Source organism: Oryx dammah, unplaced genomic scaffold (assembly GCF_014754425.2).
Source record: "Oryx dammah isolate SB20612 unplaced genomic scaffold, SCBI_Odam_1.1 HiC_scaffold_11137, whole genome shotgun sequence".
Classification (NCBI taxonomy): Eukaryota; Metazoa; Chordata; class Mammalia; order Artiodactyla; family Bovidae; genus Oryx; species Oryx dammah.
Window position 1 is genome coordinate 21,598 of NW_024080530.1, and position 20,915 is coordinate 42,512.

Sequence of the window (20,915 nt, forward strand, 5' to 3'; positions counted from 1 at the left end):
CAATGTGACCTGCTCAAGGCCACACCAAGTGAGGACAAAGCCAGGCTGAGTGAGACTCAAGTCTGAGCTGTTGGGACCCCCACCTGGTGCCTTTAGGAGCGTGGTCTGACCCAGCTTGGGTCCCAGAAAGGGAAAGCGCTTCAGTGGGAGTTCTGCAGGCCTGGGTGTGGGTTCGGACCCCCATTTACTGCCTGTGTGACCTCGGGCAAGTCACTCACTTTTGTGAGCCATTTCCCCTTTTTAAGGAAGCCTGGGCGATGAGAGTGTATGCCAGGCACCAGCGCGGGTGCTCTGTCAAAGGCTGACCAGCACCCGGTCCCTTAGGGAGCCTCCTCCCCAAGGATGTTTGTGGCCACAGTGACCCGCAGAGTGGGAACACTCTTTCCGGAAGGGGTGATCCTCCTCAGAGTTAGGTGGGACAGTCCCCAGCACCCCGCGGGAGGAAGGGGACTCCCCACAGTTGGGGGTGAGCTGGGTTGCTAGGAGGTCCTCTGAGCTGCCTGAGGTGCTGGCTCTGTGACACTCGAAAGTGGTTCTGAGGGCAGAGCCCGTTCCAGTCAGCCAATCAGAAGCTGTCGGCGGACAATGGGTCAGCACCGAACCCATACGGTCCTCTGCGGGGTGCGGGTCTGGGGCCCCACTCAGGCTTGGAGACAGCCAGCCCCAACACCCCGCCCAGGCTGGTGGGAGAGAGTGAGCCCTTCCGGACACCCCAGCTTGGGAGGCTTCGCCTCGCTCAGCGGGTGCACGCGCAGCCCCGGACGCGGGGACCGGGCAGCCCCGCATCACACTGTCTCGGCTTTGGCCTCCGCCCGGGGGTTTTCCGCGGGGACGGCGGGCGGGGCGGGCCGGCCCGACGGGGGTGGAGCCTGCGTCTATTTCAGGCAGCGCCCGGCTCTGAGGCGACAGGCTCGGCCTGGACACAGTAAGTGACCTGCGCTCGCGGAGCGTCCGGTGCGTCCGTCCCCATACTCTCCGCGCGGCTGCCCACCCGCCCCGACGCGACCCGCGTCTCCAGCCCTATCCCGGTAGGGAGTGGCTGGCGCGATGGAGGGAACCCCGCGTGGAGAACCCCAGGTCTTCCGCAGCCCGCCCTTCTAGGGAAACAAGTCTTACGGCTCAGCTGCTGCGTCAGGGTGCAGAGGGTCGAGTTAGATGCTCCCAGCGGAGGGCCCTGTCCTGGGAAAGCCGGGAGGAGGGGGCTGTGGGAAGGAGCCCTAGTGTCCCTTCCTTTGCAGTAGGAGGGGCGGGGGTGGCCCAGGGTGGGGTGGGGGTGGCTGGCTGTATGACAGAGGCCGAGCCACTTCACCTGCCGAGCTTGAATGTCCTCACGTGCAGGGACCAGGGAGGCTGGCCTGGACCTCAGCCCTGACCTGGGGGAGGAGAGTGAGAGTGTGTGCCCGCATAGAAACTGGGGGAGCTGGGCGGACCAGGGAGGTGCCCAGGCTGTGGCCACACGCTGTGACTCGGAGCATACCCCTTCCTGTCTGAGTGTGCCCAGCCACCGGCCTCGGCTGAAAGGAATGCCTCTCCTGCCCTCTTATGCTGTGTCCGGCCACCAGGGTTAGCCTGACAGACCCTGGGACACAAGACTCAGACCCTTACTGAGGCCCGGCCAGGGGCCAGCATGCGGCTGTGTGCTTCCCTCACACCCTCCTTTCAGCAGCATTGTGAGGAGGGATTCTCCTCCCCATTGCACAGATGGGAAGACTGAGGTCTATGAAGGCAGGGTGGTGTCTGGTCTACACCCTAGTGGATGGTACAGCCAAGCCCATAGTGGTCTCTCTTTCTGCTGCACCAGTGGCCTCAGAGTGAAGGCCTGGGCGGGGGCCAAAGGGGCTGCTGCAGACCTTGGCTGGGGAGGAGATTTTGTGCCCCAGAGGTGAGAAGGAGGTGGTGATGCCCTGCAGGGACCTGCAGTAACCCGGTCTGGAGGCTGGCGGGAGCCTTGCACGCCTAAGGACGGAGGCGATGGGGCAGTGAGGCAGAAGTGAGGCCGGTGGGTCCGCGGCCACCCAGGAGGGCCCTCCTCCTCCCCTGGCAGCGGGGGAAGGGGCTGTGTGTGTGGGGAGAGGTGGGGCCTGGGCCCAGGGTGAGGCTGAGCGGCCCTTGCCGACCAGCCGGACCAGCTCCTGTGGGTGCCTGGCATGAAAGCGACATGGGTTGGGAGGGATGCTGGGGGAAGGGATGGGCAGGGCAGAAGTGCCCAGTGGCCTTGCACCTGGGGACCCTGGCTTTGGGGCTCCCCGGAGGACCCTCAGCTTGCTTCTGGAGGGGAACTCACAGTCCAAATGGCACCGTCTGGCAGCTGAGACCCAGCAGTGTAGGACTCTGCCCCCGGTATCTGGTGAGGCTGTGGGAGGAGAGAAAGCCCGGCTTCCTGGCCACTGAGTGGCTCTGGTCAAGATCGGGGCTTTGGGAAGCATTCCTGGGAGGATGGGCGAAGGTGGCTGGGCTGGTGGGCAGGCAGCAGGGGCTGTGGGAAGTCTGACGGGCCTAATCCCAACACCCCCCCCACCTCCTGCTGCCTCAGTTCCCCTTTCTGCAGGGGTGGGTCACCCTGTGTGCCTCGCAGGGCCGCTGCAGGGGCGAGTTGAAGCCGTGCTGTATGAGTCACGACTTGGTGTATTTACTCTTGGGTGGTGGGGCGGGCCCTGCTATGGGTCACCCCAGTTACCAAGGAGGCCTGTTCCCCTCTGCTCCCCTTTCCCAGCCCTGCCCCGCTCCCTTCCTTAGGGGCAGCCGCGTTCCCCTCCACCGGTCCTCGCCTGGCTTCCCCCACAGTCAAGGTGCCGGGCGGGTGCTGCCTCTCTGGAGGGTGGTGGTGCCCAGAGCCTGGTGAGCTGAGTTCCAGGCTGCTGACCATGGGGGCGTTTTAAGCCTCTCTGAGCTAGTTACCTGAGATGAGGAAAATAACACCCCTCCTGGAAGGCAGTGCGGAAGTGATGGGATGGGCACTCAGGAAGGGCCCAGAAAATGGAAGCTTCTGTGGTGTTGTCACCCCAGTTGGGGAGCAGGCAGGGTGCGGTGGAGCTGGGAAGCTGGAGTTTCCTGTCTGGGCTGCTGTGTGACCTCAGACAGGCCTGAGCCTCCTTGGGCCGCTTGTCCCTCCAACCTGGGAAAGGGCTTGAGGGGGCACTGTGGTTTCTGTAGACCTGAGGCCCCCAAGGTCATAATCAGTGTCTGGCCCTGCCTGCCTCGTGGTCCCAGCGGGAGCAGCCCTGTTTCTGCTCATCGCGTTCCTCTGGGACCCCAAGCCATACGAGTCAAGAGGAGAACCCAGCAGAACAGAGGATGGGGCTGGGGCCGGATTCCTGCCTCAGCCCAGCCTCTAGCGCCCTGTGACTGTTCTGGACCTCGGTTCTCGCTCTGTGCAATGGGCCAGCAGCCGAGCTCTGCCCCCTCCCCCAGGGTCCCAGTGAGCCTGTGGTCCCCCTCCCTGCCCAGAGGATGGGCTGACAAGGAAGGATTTGCCAAAACGAAGTCCCCTTCTGTCTGGAGATTCAGGGAGGGCCTGCGGGTTCTGCGGAAGTGGTGTCCAGGGGGAAAGTTGAGTTGTTGGTACCCATCTGGGCCAAGAGACAGCCAGAGCCCTGGCAGTCATACAGGTGAAAACAGATCAACCTGGCTGCGTGCTTGGGCTGGGGAGCCAGGGGCCAGTCCCCTGCAACCACTGACCTTCTCATTCCCTCCGCTTGTCAACCTGCAGGCCTGAGTTGGGGTGATGCTGAAGATGCTGACCTTCTTCCAAGGACTCCCAGGCCAGCAGCCTATGTCCGGGGCCCCTGACTTCCCCAGAAGTGCCCAGAAGTTGCCCTCTACCTCAGAAGCAGAGTCCGAGGCCTCCATGTCGGAGGCCTCCTCCGAGGACCTAGTGCCATCTCTGGAGGTTGAGGTGGCCCCGGACAGGGATGAAGAGGAGGCCGACAAGAAGAAGAAGAAGTCGAAAGGCCTGGCCACCATGTTCAGCGTCTTCACCAAAGGGAGGAAGAAGAAGGGGCAGCCCAGCTTAGCAGAGACTGATGGCGAGTCTGAGTCCAGTCCTCGGCCGCCTGACCAGCTGCCCACAGGTAGGCGGGAGCCCCCTCCCCAGGCGGGCAGGGTCTGGGCAGGATGCTGGCTCATTGGAGTGGATGCCCTGCTCAGCTGGGACAGAGGGGGCAGGGCAGGAGGCCGTCGAAGGGCCTCCCCTCCCTGCTTTCATCTGCTGCCCCCTGATCTCAGGATGTGAGCCTGGTGTCCCCTGCCCGGGCTGGGACACCCCACATGTTTTGGAGGTCTCGGCCCCTGGGAGGTGACCGGGGCAGGGGCGGGTCTCAGAACCCCGAGCCGAGCTAACGCCGCGTTCTGGCCGCAGTGGAGGAGCTCAAGGCCGACCTGGAGCGCGGGCAGCTGGAGGCGGCCCGGCCGCTGCTGGCGCTGGAGCTGGAGCTGCAGGAGGCCGCGGCGGCGGGCCGCGCGAGCGAGGAGGAGCTGGTGCGGCGCCAGAGCAAGGTGGAGGCGCTGTACGCGCTGCTGCGCGACCAGGTGCTAGGGCCGCTGCGCCGGCCGCTGGAAGCGGCGCCCGAGCGGCTGCGCCAGGCGCTGGCCGTGCTGGCCGAGCAGGAGCGCCAGGACCAAGCGGCGGCGGCGGCGGGGCCCCCGGGGTGCCCCGGGCTGGCGGCCACGCGGCCCCGGGGCTGGCTGCAGCTGTGGCGGGACGGCGTGGCGCAAGAGGCCGCGGAGCGCCTGAGCCGGCGGCCGGCCGCGGACGCCGAGGGCCGCACGGAGGCCGAGCGCGCCTTCCTGCACATGGGCCGCACCATGAAGGAGGACCTGGAGGCCGTGGTGGAGCGCCTCAAGCCGCTCTTCCCCGCCGGCTTCCGCGTGGTGGCTGCCTACGCCGAGAGCTACCACGCGGAATTCGCGGCCCAGCTGGCGGCCCTGACGCAGTTCGAGCTGTGCCCGCGAGACACCTCCATGCTGCTGCTCTGGGTGCAGAACCTCTATCCCAAGTGAGCTCGGGCGCGGGATGCCGGGCGGGGGGCGGGGGGCGGGTCCCCGGGGTGGGGGGAAGGGCCTTGGTGTCACCAAGTGCAGGGAGTCCGCTGCGAAAACGGCCCAGGCGGGCCTGGAATCAAAGGGGCAGGGCCTCTTTGGGCCTGCTTTGCCCTGGGAATCCTTAGTCTCCCTGGCCTCAGCCGCATCCCACAGTTGGGGAAACTGAGGCACAGAGAATGGGGCAAGGACCTCATCTTTCATTCCTGAGTTTCCAGTCTGGGTTAGGCGGTGAAGCCGCCTGTGATCAAGAGTCAGGAAGGGCTGTGGCCAGGAGCAGGGGCCCTGACCTGGCCTGGGTCAGCCCAGGAAGCCAGCTTGGAGGAGGAGGTTCAGGATTCTACCTGCCACAGGAGGCAGCGGCCCTGCTCTGGGGCCGCTGACAGTCTAACAGAAGTAAGAGAGTCAGGCAGGGGGGAGCGAGGACAGGCCGGGAGAGGGAGAGGCGGGGTGGTGTTCCCAGCAAAGGGAGCCACCCTGCATGGCCCAAGGCTGAGCTGGGAGGCCTTCTGGGAGCAGTGTGGTTCAATACCCAGCAGGCCGAGGGAGCACTCCCAGAAGGATGGGGGTCACTGGGCCTGTTGGGGAAATCCCCACTGTGCAGGGTCTCCCCCAGTGGCAGAGCTGAGTTCTGGCCACCGAGGCCTGGAGCTCTCAGTTTGGGAGGCGCCTGGTGCTGCCATGGAGAATCCCCGGTACCAACTGGATTCAGATCCGGGCATCCCCTGATACACCCAGACCCCATGCATCCCTGAGCATGTTGCTGCCAGTATCTTGGCTTTCTCTGCCCACCGAAGCTGGATAAGAAAATCCGGAGACAGAGGCAAGAACACGGCAGGCTCCTGCCTCCAGAACTGTGTCCCTGCCTCCATGAGGAACCTAGGGGATCCTATAGCTGGAGGCTCGCAGTCTGGGGTTGGAGATGAACAGAGCTGTAAGGATCCTGTGTGCTTCTCCTCAGCTGTTTCAAAACCAGTCATCAGGCTGGCGTTGGGTAGCCCAGTAATTTGGGTCTGGCAGTCTGCTGGCCCAGTCGTTGGGTCCGTTGTCTTTTGTGGACTGTACTGAGACTTTCTTTCTATAATGCAGGAGACAAAAACTCGAAGGGGTGGTTTGCAGAGAGGGTGCTGTGAAGTTGAGCCCCAGATACAGAATGTTTTGAGGGGACTATAGGTGCAGCATGTAATTCTCAAATGAGGTTTAATCTTTTGATAAAGAAACTTAGTTACAGACTCCAGATCAGGAACAGGTAAAGAACTGGAGGGAAAAAACAGCACGACACCTCTTTTTCCCCTTATTTTACTGCAATAAGCATGTCCATCATTTGTACAACCTGGGTGGGGAGAGACTTAAACTGCAGTGTGGATCGGCTTGGGGCTAGCCCCGCTTGTAGCATAAAGCCTTCAGGAAGCCTGGAGGTGTAGACCCTGTGAGCGATGTCTGAGGCTCTCAGGGATGTCAGTGGTCTCGGTTGGTGCTGGTGGGTCAGCCTCCAGGACCAGGTGGGGGTGGTGAGTAAGGAGTCAAGGAGGGCAGGGAAGCTGGCCCAGGGCAGGGGATGCCGGAGAGTCCTGCCAGGCAGGCCGGTTCCTTCTTGTTGGTCCTGACTCACCAGGAAGTGCCGGGCCTTTCCCCTCTGCTCCTCCACCTTCCTGTCCCGGTGACCTCTGGGGCTTTAACCTGGGGCCCCCTGGGGTCAGTGCAGCGGGACGCTGAGCCCTGAGAGGGGGAGACCAGGGTGGCTCCGAGGAGGCTCGTGTGGCCAGAAGTCTGGGGAGCAAAGGGACACAGCGCATCCAGGCTGGTGGGGTGAGGGGTGCGGGCGGCAGAAAGGGCTATTCTCAAGCCTCCGGGCAGACAAAGGCCCTGAGGAAGTGCCAGGGCTGGGCAATCCCCAGGGGGCTCTGGGACCCAATGGAAGCGCCACAAGGATGGGTGGATATGCCTCCGTCCAGGGTGAGGTCGGGGAGGCGAAGACAGCCCTTCCTGCTGGGACTGGCCCTCCTCTGGGGCAGCAGAGCCGGTGGGGGGTGTGGGGGAAGGCGGGGCAGGGCTGGTGGGATGCAGTGGGAGCACAGTGGGGGATGGTGGGAAGGAGACAGAGGGTGAGAAGGGGAGGGAGAGCCCTCGGAGCAGGGCCATCAGACCGGAAATGTGGTTCTGCCCCCGCGGCGGGGGGGGGGGACTGCTGGAGGCAAGGCAGGGAGCCCGGGAGGAGGGTCCTTCGGTGTGCCAGGCAGGAGATGGGGGCTGGGCCGTGGGGTGCCTCTGGCTGGAGGCTGATGGGTTTCGGGAGCATAACCTGGAGTAAGAGGGGACGCGGGCGAGAGAGTGAACGGAGCAAGGGTGATTCCGGGGTTCGGGGCCTGGATCGAACTGAGATGGAGAGGCAGGGGTGGGAGGCACTGGAGGGAAGGCAACTGGACCTGTGAAGGGCTCTGGCCAGGACAGGGGGACGGCGCTGGTTTTCCTCACGCCAGCCCCTCTGCCCACAGCGACATCCTCAACAGCCCCAAGCTGTCGCCTGAGCTGCAGGGAGTCAGACTGGGGACCCTCCTGCCCCCGACCCAGATCCGGCAGCTAGAGGCCTCGTTCCTCTCCAACGAGGTGGTGAGTCCAGGGCCAGTGCCGGGAGGGGCTGAGGTGGGGCGAGCAGGGAGCCTGACAAGGACGCCCCCATGGGCTTCGCCCTACCCTGAGAGGGCCCTTCCTCCCCCGAAGGCCAGCGTAAGGGAGCTGACAGCCCGAGCTCTGGAGCTGGAGTCGGAGCGCTGGACCAAGGATGAGGCCCCACAGAGGCTGGACGGCCGCTGCCACAGTGAGCTGGCCATCGACATCATCCAGGTAGCGCCCGCTGCCCCGCCCACACTGGCCTCATCCCTGTGGGCAGATGCGCCTGCCACTGAGCACACACCCCCTTGCTCCGTGTCTTACCAGCGCCCACCCCTGCCCCAGCCCTAGAGCAGGCGGGCTTCTGCTCAGTTTCACCCCCCACCCCTTCAGATCATCTCCCAGGGCCAGGACAAGGCCGAGAGCATCACCCTGGACCTGGGCACGCAGATAAAGCCCTTCTTGTTGGAAGAGCTGGCCAGGTTCCTCAGGAGGTGGGTGATGGGCATGCATGCCTGGAGCGGGGCTGGGGGCTGACGGGTCCTCGCCACCCCCTCTCTCAGAGCCCCAGCCCCTCCCTTGGGCCCCAGGTGGGGGTCTTAGCTAGACCAGCGCCCCCTCCCGGCCACTAGGGTGTCTGTTATTATGAGCAGGAGTCCTTGTCCCCCTTGTACCACCCACCTGGGCGCTGAGAGCCTCAGGTCATCTGACCCCCCCCAACCCCGCTCAGCAAAGCCCCCGGAAGAGCAGCCTCCAACTGCAAAGATGCCTCCCTAGGGACTGAGGCCCTGGCTCCCCCTTCAGGAGATGCCCCCGGTCTGCGCCCCGAGTTCTCTTGGCCGCCCGCCTCCCCCCTTCCTCCTGCAGCTCTAGAGGGGCCTGGGGGCTCTGCAGCGCCCTCTCCAGGAGCTCTGCAGGGGCCGTGGACCCGCCTGGCTGAGCGTGTGAAGCCAGTTCCGGGATGCCTACTGCGCCCTTCGTGTGCCGTGGGGGCCCACGTGCGGAGCGGGAGGCTGGCCGGGCAGCTGCGAGGCGGCCCTTGTCCCAGGGTTTGTGCTGCTCCTACGCGTGCCCTTTCCCTTCCACCAGCTACCAGCGCGCCTTTGATGAATTTCTGGAGCGATGCAGACAGCTGCGAAATTACAGGGCCAATGTCATCGCTAACATCAACAACTGCCTCCCTTTCCAGTAAGGGCGCTGGGCAGTGGGGGGAGTTACTGCGGCTGCCTGCCTGTGTTGGTGGGGGGGGCCGGGAGGCGGGGGGGGGGGGGGGCGGGGGTGGGGGCGGGGGTCCGGGGGGGGGGGGGGAGGTGTCTGGGATGGGGGAGGGAGGAGGAGCAGCCTAAGCAGCGATGTTGAATTAAAATGAGCAGGGTGGAGAGGAAATGCCCGGGCTTACAGCGGCAACTGCAAGCATTCCTCTAGTGCTGGTGGGTCAGGCGCTCACGCAAAGGGTTTCATTTATCCTGTCAGCAACCTTGTTAAGCAGATACAGTGACTGTGTCCACTGAACCATGGCTATGGAGAGGCTGAGCCACTTGTCTTCAGTTAGAACAGGATGTGGTGTTAGGCGGGTGTTAGGTGGGAAGGCTGGGTTCCACCTAGGGAGCCTGGATGGAGTGCCTTGGTCTTGCTCCAGCTGGGACTGGGGAGCCAGGGAGGGTTCTAGAGTGATGGTTTAGGGAGATTCGCCTGGGGCTCCCGGGCTCTCTGGGTTTAGGGCTGCAGGCTGGGCGGGGCTGGCGTGACCTCCCTGCCTCCTGTGCTTCCAGGACGTCTGTGGAGCAGAGGTGGCAGACACCACCAGACCTCCGGAGCTCCCTGCTGAGGCCCCTGAATGAGCTAAAAAGCCGTGGCTTTGACACCCTGCTCCAGAGCCTGTTTGGGGACCTGAAGGTGGTCCAGCCTCCTGCCCCGCGGCACGTGCTGAGTCTAGTGCTGGGGGTGCTGGGGACGGCCTGGGGAGGGGTCGGCGGCACATGCTGAGTCTAGTGCTGGGGGGCTGAGGGAGGGCCTGGGAGGGTGGGGTGGGGGGGTGGGCGGCAGTAAAAAAGACCTGGCTGGAGGAAGGCGCGGCATTGGGCAGATACAAGGAGGCTGGTGGCCCCCGTGATGGGGCCATGGCCCGCCCTTGAAGTCACCCCCTCCTTCAGCCTCGGGATTGCCCTGGGGTGCGAACAAGAAGCCTCAGAGCCCCTCCCTGTTTGGACTCCACCTAGTCCTCAAGTTTGCCTGTAGTTTCCCCTGACGCCCCCAGGCCCTCCTGCCCGACCCTGCCTCCCAGGCATGACACTCAGAGCCTCTGGCGGCTCCCGCCACATCTGCGGGGGCCAGGGCATCCCCAGTGACACTTAGTGCCTGTGCCCCAGGAGGAGGCGGGGTCCTAGGGGAGGGAGAGGGGGCACTCCTGCCTGCCCCCCAGGGGAGCCCCCTTTGACCCCAGTGCCCTGCGGCTGCGGGTGGCCAGGCGGTGACCCTGGATGACTCAGCAGGGTCATCATCATCATAGGCCCAGCCAAGCACAGGGCTGTGTTTATGCAGGAATTTATTTATTTAAGGAGGGAGATGGTGGAGAAGGCCTCAGGGCAGTCAGATGGCAGTCCTGGCTGGTCGTCCTTGCAGAAGGGGACGCAGACCCGGCCTCCACTTTCTGCTGGAGCGCCCAGGGAGTCTATAATATAACCCGACCCCTGTCCCAGCACGTGTGTGTCTGTGCATGTCTGTCTACTGGGCCAGCCCTTCCTCTGCCGGGTGTGGCCACACAGCCTGACCCTCTCTCGCAGCCGCTGTTCAAGAGGTTCACGCAGACCCGCTGGGCTGCCCCCCAGCAGACCCTGGAGGAAATCGTCTCCATCGTGGACAAGAGGATGCCCGAGTTCTCAGAGCTGCAGGACTGCTTCCAGGAGGTGAGGGGGTGCTGGGCTGCCGGTGGGGGGACACGCAGGCAGGCGTGTGTGTGCGCACACCCAGATGCGCTTTTTCGCTCTGGCATTCGCCCCTCCCTGGACCCTGGCCTTCAGGGAGGTGGTGGGTTCCCATGGCCCTGCCCGCTCGCCCACCCAGGAGCTCCTGGAGGCGGTCCACCTGCACCTGGTGAAGGAGTACATCGCCCGCCTCTGCAAGCGGCGCCTGGTCCTCAAGACAGCGGAGCAGCAGCAGCAGCTGGCGGGGCACGTCCAGGCCAACGCCCAGCTCATCCAGCAGTTCTGCACCCAGAGCGTAAGCCCCGCCCACCCCCCCACCCTCCCATGGCGGTGGGCTGCCCTCCTGCTCCAAGCGCTTCATTGGTAGGACAGCCCCTCTGGGCCTCTCCAAACCTGATGAGGTCTGACCCGAGCCTCTCTGGGCCCCCGGGGGCGCTTCCGGGCAGGGCCGGCCTCTTTCAACAAGCCTGTGCCTGCAGGGCTCCCCGGCCACCTGGCTGCACCACGCCCTCCCGACGCTTGCCGAGATCATTCGCCTGCAAGACCCCAGTGCCATCAAGATCGAGGTGGCCACGTACGCCACCTTGTACCCTGACTTCAGGTGAGAACCGGGGCCTCCAGCACCCAGGGAAGGCAGCGTGGTCCTGTGGTTTCCCGCTGCGGTCGGAGCCTTGGGGGTGTGCAGAGTGAGTCCCTGAGGGTGAGCAGAGCGCAGATAGATACTGGCCACTGTGCCCAGATCTTTACAGTGGCTGTTCACTCGGTCCTCACTGCTGCCTGCTGGGGCTGACACTCTTCATCCCCGTCATCCAGATGAGACCTGGGGGGTGTGAGGAATGTGTCCAGGGTAACGCGGCTGGTCAGTCGTAGAGCCGGGACAACAAAGCCAGGCATCCGGCTCCACACCGCATGAGCCTTTCCTTCAGAGGGGATCCGAGACCAGAGGGACCAGGGACCTGCTGGAGGCCGTGGCACGTCCGTAGTGAAGCTGCGGTCCGCCAGTCAGCCCAGGGGTCCTCAGAGGCTTGACCTGTGTCCTGGGGCCTCTGTTCTAGAGTGGAGGCTCAATCCCTGACTGCCTGAGGATCTGGTGAGCCAGGGCAGTGGTCTCTGTGGGCTGAGTCCTCTGGTGTGGTCGGCCTGTCCCAGCATAGCTTGGTCCAGCTGCTGGCTGATCTGGTCCACCTGTTCAGCCACCCATCCACTTACCCACTCACCGGTCCATCTACCCATCATACAGGCACCTGCTTACCCATCTGGACGCCCATCTAGCTGTCCAGCCATCTGGTCACGCACTCATCTACCCATCTGTCCGTCCTTCGATCTATCCATCCATCCACCCATCTAGTCATCCACCTACCCCGCCATCCGTTTATCCATTCATGGATCCTTGTATCCACCCAGCCCACCAACAGTTATCAAGTGGTCTCCTACTAGCTACCGGCTCTGTTTAGGCACCAGGATGCAAGGAGGTACCAGGCACACCAGGCCTTCTGACAGAGTCAGATGAGGGTTAGCAATGATGAGGTCATCCGGCGAAGGAGTACTATTTGCAAGTTTTAAAGACTGTTTTGAGCATTCTTTGGCATTGCCTTTCTTTGGGGTTGGAATGAAAAATGACCTTTTCCAGTCCTGTGGCCACTGCTGAGTTGTCCAAACTTGCTGGCATATTGAGTGCAGCACTTTCACAGCATCATTTTTCAGGATTCGAAATAGCTCTACTGGAATTCCATCACCTCCACTAGCTTTGTTCTAGTGATGCTTTCTAAGGCCCACTTGACTTCACATTCCAGGATGTCTGGCTCTAGATGAGTGATCACACCATCGTGATTATCCGGGTCATGAAGATCCTTTTTGTACAGTTCTTCTGTGTATTCTTGCCACCTCTTCGTAATATTTTCTGCTTCTGTTAGGTCCATACCATTTCTGTCCTTTATCGAGCCCATCTTTGCATGAAATGTTCCCTTGGTATCTCTAATTTTCTTGAAGAGATCTCTAGTCTTTCCCATTCTGTTGTTTTCCTCTATTTTTTTGCATTGATCGCTGAAGAAGGCTTTCTTATCTCTTTTTGCTCTTCTTTGGAATTCTGCATTCCAATGCTTATATCTTTCCTTTTCTCCTTGGGTTTTTGCCTCTCTTCTTTTCACAGCTATTTGTAAGACCTCCTCAGACAGCCATTTTGCTTTTTTGCATTTCTTTTCCATGGGGATGGTCTTGATCCCTGTCTCCTGTACAATGTCATGAACCTCATTCCATAGTTCATCAGGCACTCTATCTATCAGATCTAGGCCCTTAAATCTATTTCTCACTTCCACTGTATAATCCTAAGGGATTTGATTGAGGCCATACCTGAATGGTCTAGCGATTTTCCCTGCTTTCTTCAATTTAAGTCTGAATTTGGCAATAAGGTGTTCATGATCTGAGCCACAGTCAGCTCCTGGTCTTGTTTTTGTTCACTGTATAGAGCTTCTCTATCTTTGGCTGCAAAGAATATAATCAATCTGATTTCGGTGTTGACCACCTGGTGATGTCCATGTGTAGAGTCTTCTCTTGTGTTGTTGCAAGAGGGTGTTTGCTATGACCAGTGCATTTTCTTGGCAAAACTCTATTAGTCTTTGCCCTGCTTCATTCCGCATTCTAAGGCCAAATTTGCATGTTACTCCAGGTGTTTCTTGACTTCCTACTTTTGCATTCCAGTCCCCTATAGTGAAAAGGACATCTCTTTTGGGTGTTAGTTCTAAAAGGTCTTGTAGGTCTTCATGGAACTGTTCAACCTCAGCTTCTTCAGTGTTACTGGTTGGGGCATAAACTTGGATAACTGTGATATTGAATGGTTTGCCTTGGAAACGAACACAGATCATTCTGTCGTTTTTGACATTGCATCCAAGTACTGCATTTTGGACTCTTCTGTTGACCATGATGGCTACTCCATTTCTTCTAAGGGATTCTTGCCCACAGTAATAGATATAATGGTCATCTGAGTTAAATTCACCCATTCTAGTCCATTTTAGTTCGCTGATTCTTAGAATGTTGACATTCACTCTTGCCATCTCCTGTTTGACCACTTCCAATTTGCCTTGATTCATGGACCTGACATTCCAGGTTCCTATGCAATAGTGCTCTTTACAGCATCAGACCTTGCTTATTCTCCAAGCCAGGCTTCAGCAATACGTGAACCGTGAACTTCCTAATGTTCAAGCTGGTTTTCAAAAAGGCAGAGGAACCAGAGATCAAATTGCCAACATCTGCTGGATCATGGAAAAAGCAAGAGACTTCCAGAAAAACATCTATTTCTGCTTTATTGACTATGCCAAAGCCTTTGACTGTGTGGATCACAATAAACTGTGGAAAATTCTGAAAGAGATGGGAATACCAGACCACCTAACCTGCCTTTTGAGAAATCTGTATGCAGGTCAGGAAGCAACAGTTAGAAGTGGACGTGGAACAACAGACTGGTTCCAAATAGGAAAAGGAGTACGTCAAGGCTATATATTGTCACCCTGCTTATTTAACTTCTATGCAGAGTACATCATGAGAAACGCTGGACTGGAAGAACCACAAGCTGGAATCAAGATTGCCGGGAGAAATATCAATAACCTCAGATATGCAGATGACACCACCCTTATGGCAGAAAGTGAAGAGGACCTAAAAAGCCTCTTGGTGAAAGTGAAAGAGGAGAGTGAAAAAGTTGGCTTAAAGCTCAACATTCAGAAAACAAAGATCATGGCATCTGGTCCCATCACTTCATGGCAAATAGATGGGGAAACAGTAGAAACAGTGTCAGACTTTATTTTTGGGGGCTCCAAAATCACTGCAGATGGTGATTACAGCCATGAAATTAAAAGACGCTTATTCCTTGGAAGAAAAGTTATGACCAACCTAGATAGCATATTCAAAAGCAGAGACATTACTTTGCCAACAAAGGTCCATCTAGTCAAGGCTATGGTCTTTCCAGTAGTCATGTATGGATGTGAGAGTTGGACTGTGAAGAAGGCTGAGCGCCGAAGAATTGATGCTTTTGAACTGTGGTGTTGGAGAAGACTCTTGAGAGTCGCTTGGACTACAAGGAGATCCAACCAGTCCATTCTAAAGGAGATCAACCTGGGGATTTCTTTGGAAGGAATGATGCTGAAGCTGAAACTCCAGTACTTTGGCCACCTCATGCGAAGAGTTGACTCATTGGAGAATACTCTGATGCTGGGAGGGATTGGGGGCAGGAGGAGAAGGGGATGACCGAGGATGAGATGGCTGGTTGGCATCACTGACTCGATGAACCAGAGTCTGAGTGAACTCTGGCAGTTGGTGATGGACAGGGAGGCCTGGCGTGCTGCGATTCATGGGGTCACAAAGAGTCGGACATGACTGAGGGACTGAACTGAGCTGAAAGATTGTTTAACCAAAGTTGTGAATGGCAGGAGGTGCTGACTTTAGAGCTGGAAAATCCTCTCTAGGGAGGTGACTTTTTCTAAATTTTACTGTTTACTTTTGGCTGTGCTGGGTCTTTGCTGCTGCGTGAGCTTTTCTCTAGTTGCAGCAAGTGGGGACTGCTCTCCAGTTGCAGTGCCCGGGCTTCTCATGGTAGTAACTTCTCTCATTGCGGAGCACGGGCTTTAGGGCTTGAGGTTTCTTGAGCACAGGCCCAATAGCTCTGGTCCATGGGCTTTGTTGCTTAGTGGTATTTTGGATCTTTCCAGGTCAGGGGTGGAACCCGTGTCTCCTGCACTGGCAGGTGGCTTCTTGATGGGGAGGTAACATGTTAGCTAAGTGCTAAGGGGTGAGAAGGAGCTGGTTACCTCAAGGGCCTGGGGACGAGCATTCTGGGAGGAACAGCCAGTGCAAAGGCCAGAACGGGCAGGAGCTTGACACCATCTGGAGGCACTGTGGGCTGTGCCGCCTGAGCGCAGTGGGTTAAGCAGAGCAGGGCACACTCATGGGCAGGGGTATTGGCTGCTGGGCCCTGTGGCTCCAGCCAGGAGTCTGGGGAGCTGGGAAGGGGTGTGAGCAGGGTTGTTGGTGAGCGGGCCAGACTGACGGGACCCTCTCTTTACCAGCAAGGGCCACCTGAGTGCCATCCTGGCCATCAAGGGGAATCTGTCCAGCAGTGACGCCAAGAGCATCCGGAGCATTCTAGACATCAACACGGGGGCACACGAGCCCTCCAAGGCTCTATTTTCGCTTATAAAAGTTGGTTAGCTTTTTCTGCGGCCTGACCTCCTTAGGAGTGCCTGGCGAGCATGGGACACCACTCTGTTTGGGGGCCGTCAGACCAGCACCAGCATCACAGCCCCACGTGGCCCCTCTGGGAGTCCTGCCTTCTGCTGCTGTTGCCGCCCAGGCCTGGCTGAGGAGTGGGCCCCTGAGCCGCTGGAACTGGAACAGCTGTGTCCTGATGACCGCTCCTGTGGGGCAGGAGGCGTGGGGGGAAGCTCTGTGGATGAGAGTGGAGCTTGCACGCCCTGAAGGAGGGGTCAGGAGGGCGTGTGGCTCGGGGACCCAGCTCCGGGATCACCGTCTGTCCGCGAGGTCCTGCCACACCTGCCTGAGGACCGCCCTGCTCAGGCTGGGTCTCCGGCCTCCCCAGCTCCTGAGCGGGGCCCGAGCTTCACCCCTCCTGCCTGCTCTGGTCCAGGGTTGTGTCGAGCTGGTCTCAGCCTGTGAGTAGAGCAGAAGGAAGAGCTGGAGGAGGAGAAAGCGGAAGATAAGCTCCTATCTGGGAAGGTGGGGGGGGGGTGTGCTGGAAAAGGGCCTCTGGGAGGACAGGGCAAGTGGGGCAAAGCCAGTGTCCGAGCCCCTGACCCCTCTCATTCTCCTCGGTGTCCCCTGAGGATGGGCCTGGGAGGGCCAGGACCTGCTGGGTTTTTTCGGGCTCTGCCTCCCCCGACCAGAGGCCAACCCAGGGATGCCTCTGTGGGTCCTCCCTGGAAGTCAAGCTGAGGTCGGGGCAGGGCCATCTTGACCTCTGACCCCTTGGCCTCTGGGTCAGTTCCCTGTTGCCAGTCTAACAAACTTCCACAGCTTGGGAGCCTAAAACGAGAACTTGCTTTCAGTTGTGGAGGTCAGCAATCTGACGTGGGTCTGGTGGGCTGAGCCAGGCGGTTCCTCTGGAAGCTCTGGCGGGGAAGTTCCTTGCTTTTTCGTTTTTAGAGGCCAGCCTCCCATATTTCTTGGCTCGTGGCGCCCTTCCATTTCCAAAACCAGCAACGGCCTGTCAAATCCCTTTTGCATCTCAGCACTGCCCTCCTACTTGCCCCTGGTGGTGACCTTTAACCCACCAATGACCTTTGACCTACCCAGGCACTCCAGGATCCTCTTCTGATGTTAAGGTCAGCTGACTATTAATTCCCCCTGACAGCCTTAATTCCTCTGCCGTGGAAACTAACATAGTCAGAGGCCCAGGGATTAGGATGTGAGCATCTTTATGGGGTGGACATTATTTTGCCCAGCACAGCCTTCACCCATCCCCTGCCCTGTGGAGTGCCTTATCCTCCCAGGAAAGCAAAGGTTCACTCACCCTCCTCGGCCTGGGGCAGGTGAGACGCGTGACCCACCCCGCCTGTGCCCGCGGGAATGGCCCTCTGTGACTGGGTTTGTAGCTGGCTCTCTTGGACTTGTCCCCTCTTTCCAGGTACTGTGGCCAGAAATTGGCCCGTGTAAATGGTTCACGAAGGCCTTTGTACATTTGTAGAAGTTTGCAGGTTTGAGGTTATTATTATTTTGTGATAGTATGCTTTTGTATGTTTTTTAAGAACAAACTCTTGGTTTTTATAGCTTAATATAAAGCTGATTTCAAAAGTGTCTGTGGAGTGATTTCTCTTGGGAGAGGCTTTCTCAGGCTCTTGGGGTCTGGCAGACTCTGTCCCCGAGCGCCTCCTGCCCACCTCTCACTGGGAGCGTGACTTTTGGGAGGGTCTGCTGTGGGTCAAGGCCCCTCCCTTCACCCTTCGGTTTCCTCAGCTGGAGGTGGTGATCACGAACCTGTCTGACTTCCCCCACAGTCCTTTACAGAAGAGGGGGACAGCGACATTTCAGCTCTGTGAGTCGGGCCCAGCGGGAACTACTCTCGTTTTCCTGGAACTGACCTCGAAGGGCCCAGCTGTTATCACAGCTGGCCCCAGCTCTCCTCCACACCCCCATCCTGGCCCAGGATTTGGAGAAGGGCAGAGTCCCTGGGAGGCAAAGGGGAACCTTGGTGAACTCATTCCAGAGAGCCAGGGGGCTGGGGGGCCCGGAGGATGGATGACAATGGGCGGAGTCTGGGGTCCAGCTGGAAAGGCCTGGACATCAGCAGCTGGAGCCAGAGGGAAGGCCCTTTGGGATGAGATGCGGGTGGGATGGACCCACTGATCGTGGGGAGCACACAGGGAAAGGGGGGGACAGGCCGCCACAGGCTGAGCTCCAAGTGTGGGCCCTGGGCAGGTTGGAGCCTTGGAGTAGGGGCATGGCCGGTGGGTTTCCTCCGAATTCCCCCTGTGGAGCATGGGATGAGGGGGCAGGAGGGAAGGGGGAGCTCATGGAAGCTGAGGACCAGATGGAAATTTTCTGATCCAGGCAGATATTCATGGACCAAAGAGAATGGATTTGGGCCCCAAAATGCAGACGGTGCTGATATGCATCCCCCCAGCCTCCCTGCAGCAGGGTGGGCCAAGGTCCAAGGAGAACAGAGGTGGTCAGAGGCGGGACCCTGGGGTCGGGGAGCTGGCCAGGTGGACTCCTTGCTGGTGCTGTGGGGGGCGCCATCCATGCTGGCACTGTAGGAGGGGGAGAGCCGCTAAGGTCCCGTGGGGTCACCAGCTCGGGCCCCTCCACCACGGGCTCTGCATCAGTGACTTCCTGGTCACAGAAGGAAAATTCCTTTAAGGGAAGGATTCGCCCCAGAGGCGAGGAGTGGGTCGCTGGGCAGAGGGGACAGAGGGCAGGTCCTCCCGGCCCCCACCCAGGCTCCTGTGAACTGGGAGGGAGGCCACGGTCGGCGGTGGGACAAGCGTGGATGGGACCCTCCAACCCCGCCCCGTCCCTGCAGGGGGCAGTGGGGAGGGCGGGCCCGGGCTCTCCCTGAAGGGCTCACATCCCTGGAGGCCCGGAAGGAACAGGGAGCAAGTTAATAAACAGTCCAGGTTCGAGTGCGGGGCAGATGGCGCAGGGTAGGGGGGTGGGGGGAGGATGCAGCGGCTGTGGGGGTGGGGCAGTCCCGCTGTGGCCACGGCAGTACTCGCGGGGGCGGGGACTTTTGGAGGCGGGACACGCATGTGCACAGAGCCGGGAGGGGCAGTGCCCGAAGGGAAACAGCCTAGCACCTGCGAAGGGCTCAGGCTTTAGGGAAAGAAGGAGCTCCAGGCACGGTTGGCCGGGAGTGGGGAGTCAAGCAAGTCCCCCGAAGTGGCAGGCTGGCGCCGAGGGGGCCTTGGTTGGGGCTGGGCATTGGGGTTCACTCACTCCACTCCACTCACTGTAAAGCGGGGAGCACTAGGGACTTTGAAGAGGCAGTTTGCTGTGATCTGTGACTCGGAAAGAACTCTCTGGCTGCTGTAGGCAGAGCGGGGGTGCCGCAGGGAGGCCAGGGAGCCCTCGAGGAGAGCCAGGATGCCCAGGGAGAGGCCTGGTCTATGAGGGCTGAGACGGGGAGGAGAGGCTGGCCCAGGGCAGGGAGGCAGGGGAAGCCTCATTCCCATCCCGACGGGGACCGAAGGGCCTCCTGGCAGCTAGGGGAGTCCTGGGGGGGGAAGGCTGGGGTTTCTGGTTTGAAAGATGCGCAGGAAGGGAGGGTGGCTCATTAGGCTGCCCAAATCTCCCAGATCTTCCCTGGTGGTCCAGTGGCTAAGACTCAGAGCTTCCACTGTGGGGTCACGGGTTTGGTCCCTGCTTGGGGAACTAGGATCCCGCACGCCACATCAAAACATTGAAAATATTTAAAAAGAACAGACTGCCAAACCCCTAGTGTGTGGGTGACGACAGTGTCTGGTGAGGCTGACAGTCACCAGGAGCCACCCCCACAACTACTCTGGGATTCCACAGTCCCCACAGAGGGCCACTCAGCAAGATCAGTAAAATCGACAGAGATCCCTGGGAACCATTCTGCTTCTATGAATGAATCTTATCAACTCTCTAACATCCAGGAGAAACGGCAGGCGCCAGGACAGTCACTTCCATTGTCGTAGCAAAGCACTGGGAACTCCCGGAGTGTCCATCAGTAAACACAGGGGAAATTATTGCAGTGCTGCAGACAATGGAGTGCTGTGTGCCTTCGAGCGAGGAGGAAGTTGTCTTGGTTCTGATTTGAAAATTGTCCCAACATATAACGTTGAGAAAAATAACCAAAAACACACAGTGTAGAAGAGTTGATGGTGTGCAGCCATGGATAAACAAAAGTCGAAAAAAATAGACATTTGTGTCTGCCTGAAGCTCTAAGAATACACAGAAGAACTGTACAAAAAAGATCTTCACAACCCAGATAATCATAATGGTGAGATCACTCACCTAGAGTCATACATCCTGGAATGTGAAGTCAGGTCAGCCTTAGAAAGCATCACTACGAACAAAGCTAGTGGAGGTGATAGAATTCCAGTTGAGCTGTTTCAAATCCTGAAAGATGATGCTGTGAAAGTGCTGCACTCAATATGCCAGCAAATTTGGAAAACTCAGCAGTGGCCACAGGACTGGAAAAGGTCAGTTTTCATTCCAATTCCAAAGAAAGGCAGTGCCAAAGAATGCTCAGACTACTGCACAATTGCACTCATCTCACACACTAGAAAGAAATGCTCAAAATTCTCCAAGCCAGGCAGGCTTCAGCAATACGTGAACCAGGAACTTCCTGATGTTCAAGCTGGTTTTAGAAAAGGCAGAGGAACCAGAGATCAAATTGCCAACATCCGCTGGATCATGGAAAAAGCAACAGAGTTCCAGAAAAACATCTATTTCTGCTTTCTTGACTATGCCAAAGCCTTTGACTGTGTGGATCACAAGAAACTGTGGAAAATTCTGAAAGAAATGGGAATACCAGACCACCTGACCTGCCTCTTGAGGAACCTACATGCAGGTCAGGAAGCAACAGTTAGAACTGGACATGGAACAACGGACTGGTTCCAAATAGGAAAAGGAGTACGTCAAGGCTGTATACTGTCACCCTGCTTATTTAACTTCTATGCAGAGTACATCATGAGAAACGCTGGACTGGAAGAAACACAAGCTGGAATCAAGATTGCCGGGAGAGATATCAATAACCTCAGATATGCAGATGACACCACCCTTATGGCAGAAAGTGAAGAGGAACTAAAAAGCCTCTTGATGAAAGTGAAAGAGGAGAGTGAAAAAGTTGGCTTAAAGCTCAACATTCAGAAAACGAAGATC

The 20,915-nt window shown here is 58.9% G+C and overlaps 1 protein-coding gene across 9 annotated transcripts; it reads left to right on the forward strand.

The window, feature by feature from the left end:
• The first annotated feature begins 891 nt into the window (after positions 1 to 891).
• Positions 892 to 18,249, forward strand: LOC120860616 (tumor necrosis factor alpha-induced protein 2-like). Of its 9 annotated transcripts, none has more exons than XM_040236405.1 (12): positions 1,049 to 3,418; positions 3,890 to 4,070; positions 4,358 to 4,994; positions 7,533 to 7,647; positions 7,759 to 7,881; positions 8,041 to 8,141; positions 8,737 to 8,835; positions 9,420 to 9,543; positions 10,431 to 10,553; positions 10,711 to 10,866; positions 11,051 to 11,172; positions 15,623 to 17,366. In XM_040236405.1, exons 1-12 carry the CDS (start codon positions 2,951 to 2,953, stop codon positions 15,762 to 15,764), a joined length of 2,391 nt encoding a protein of 796 aa, XP_040092339.1. In that variant the 5' UTR covers positions 1,049 to 2,950; the 3' UTR covers positions 15,765 to 17,366. The 9 variants fall into 9 exon arrangements, 7 of the variants coding, with proteins under 7 accessions (XP_040092342.1, XP_040092341.1, XP_040092344.1 ...); XM_040236409.1 differs by having other exon boundaries at positions 1,049 to 1,927; positions 3,710 to 4,070; XR_005720373.1 differs by lacking the exon at positions 9,420 to 9,543 and having other exon boundaries at positions 1,044 to 3,418.
• The last annotated feature ends 2,666 nt before the right edge of the window (positions 18,250 to 20,915 follow it).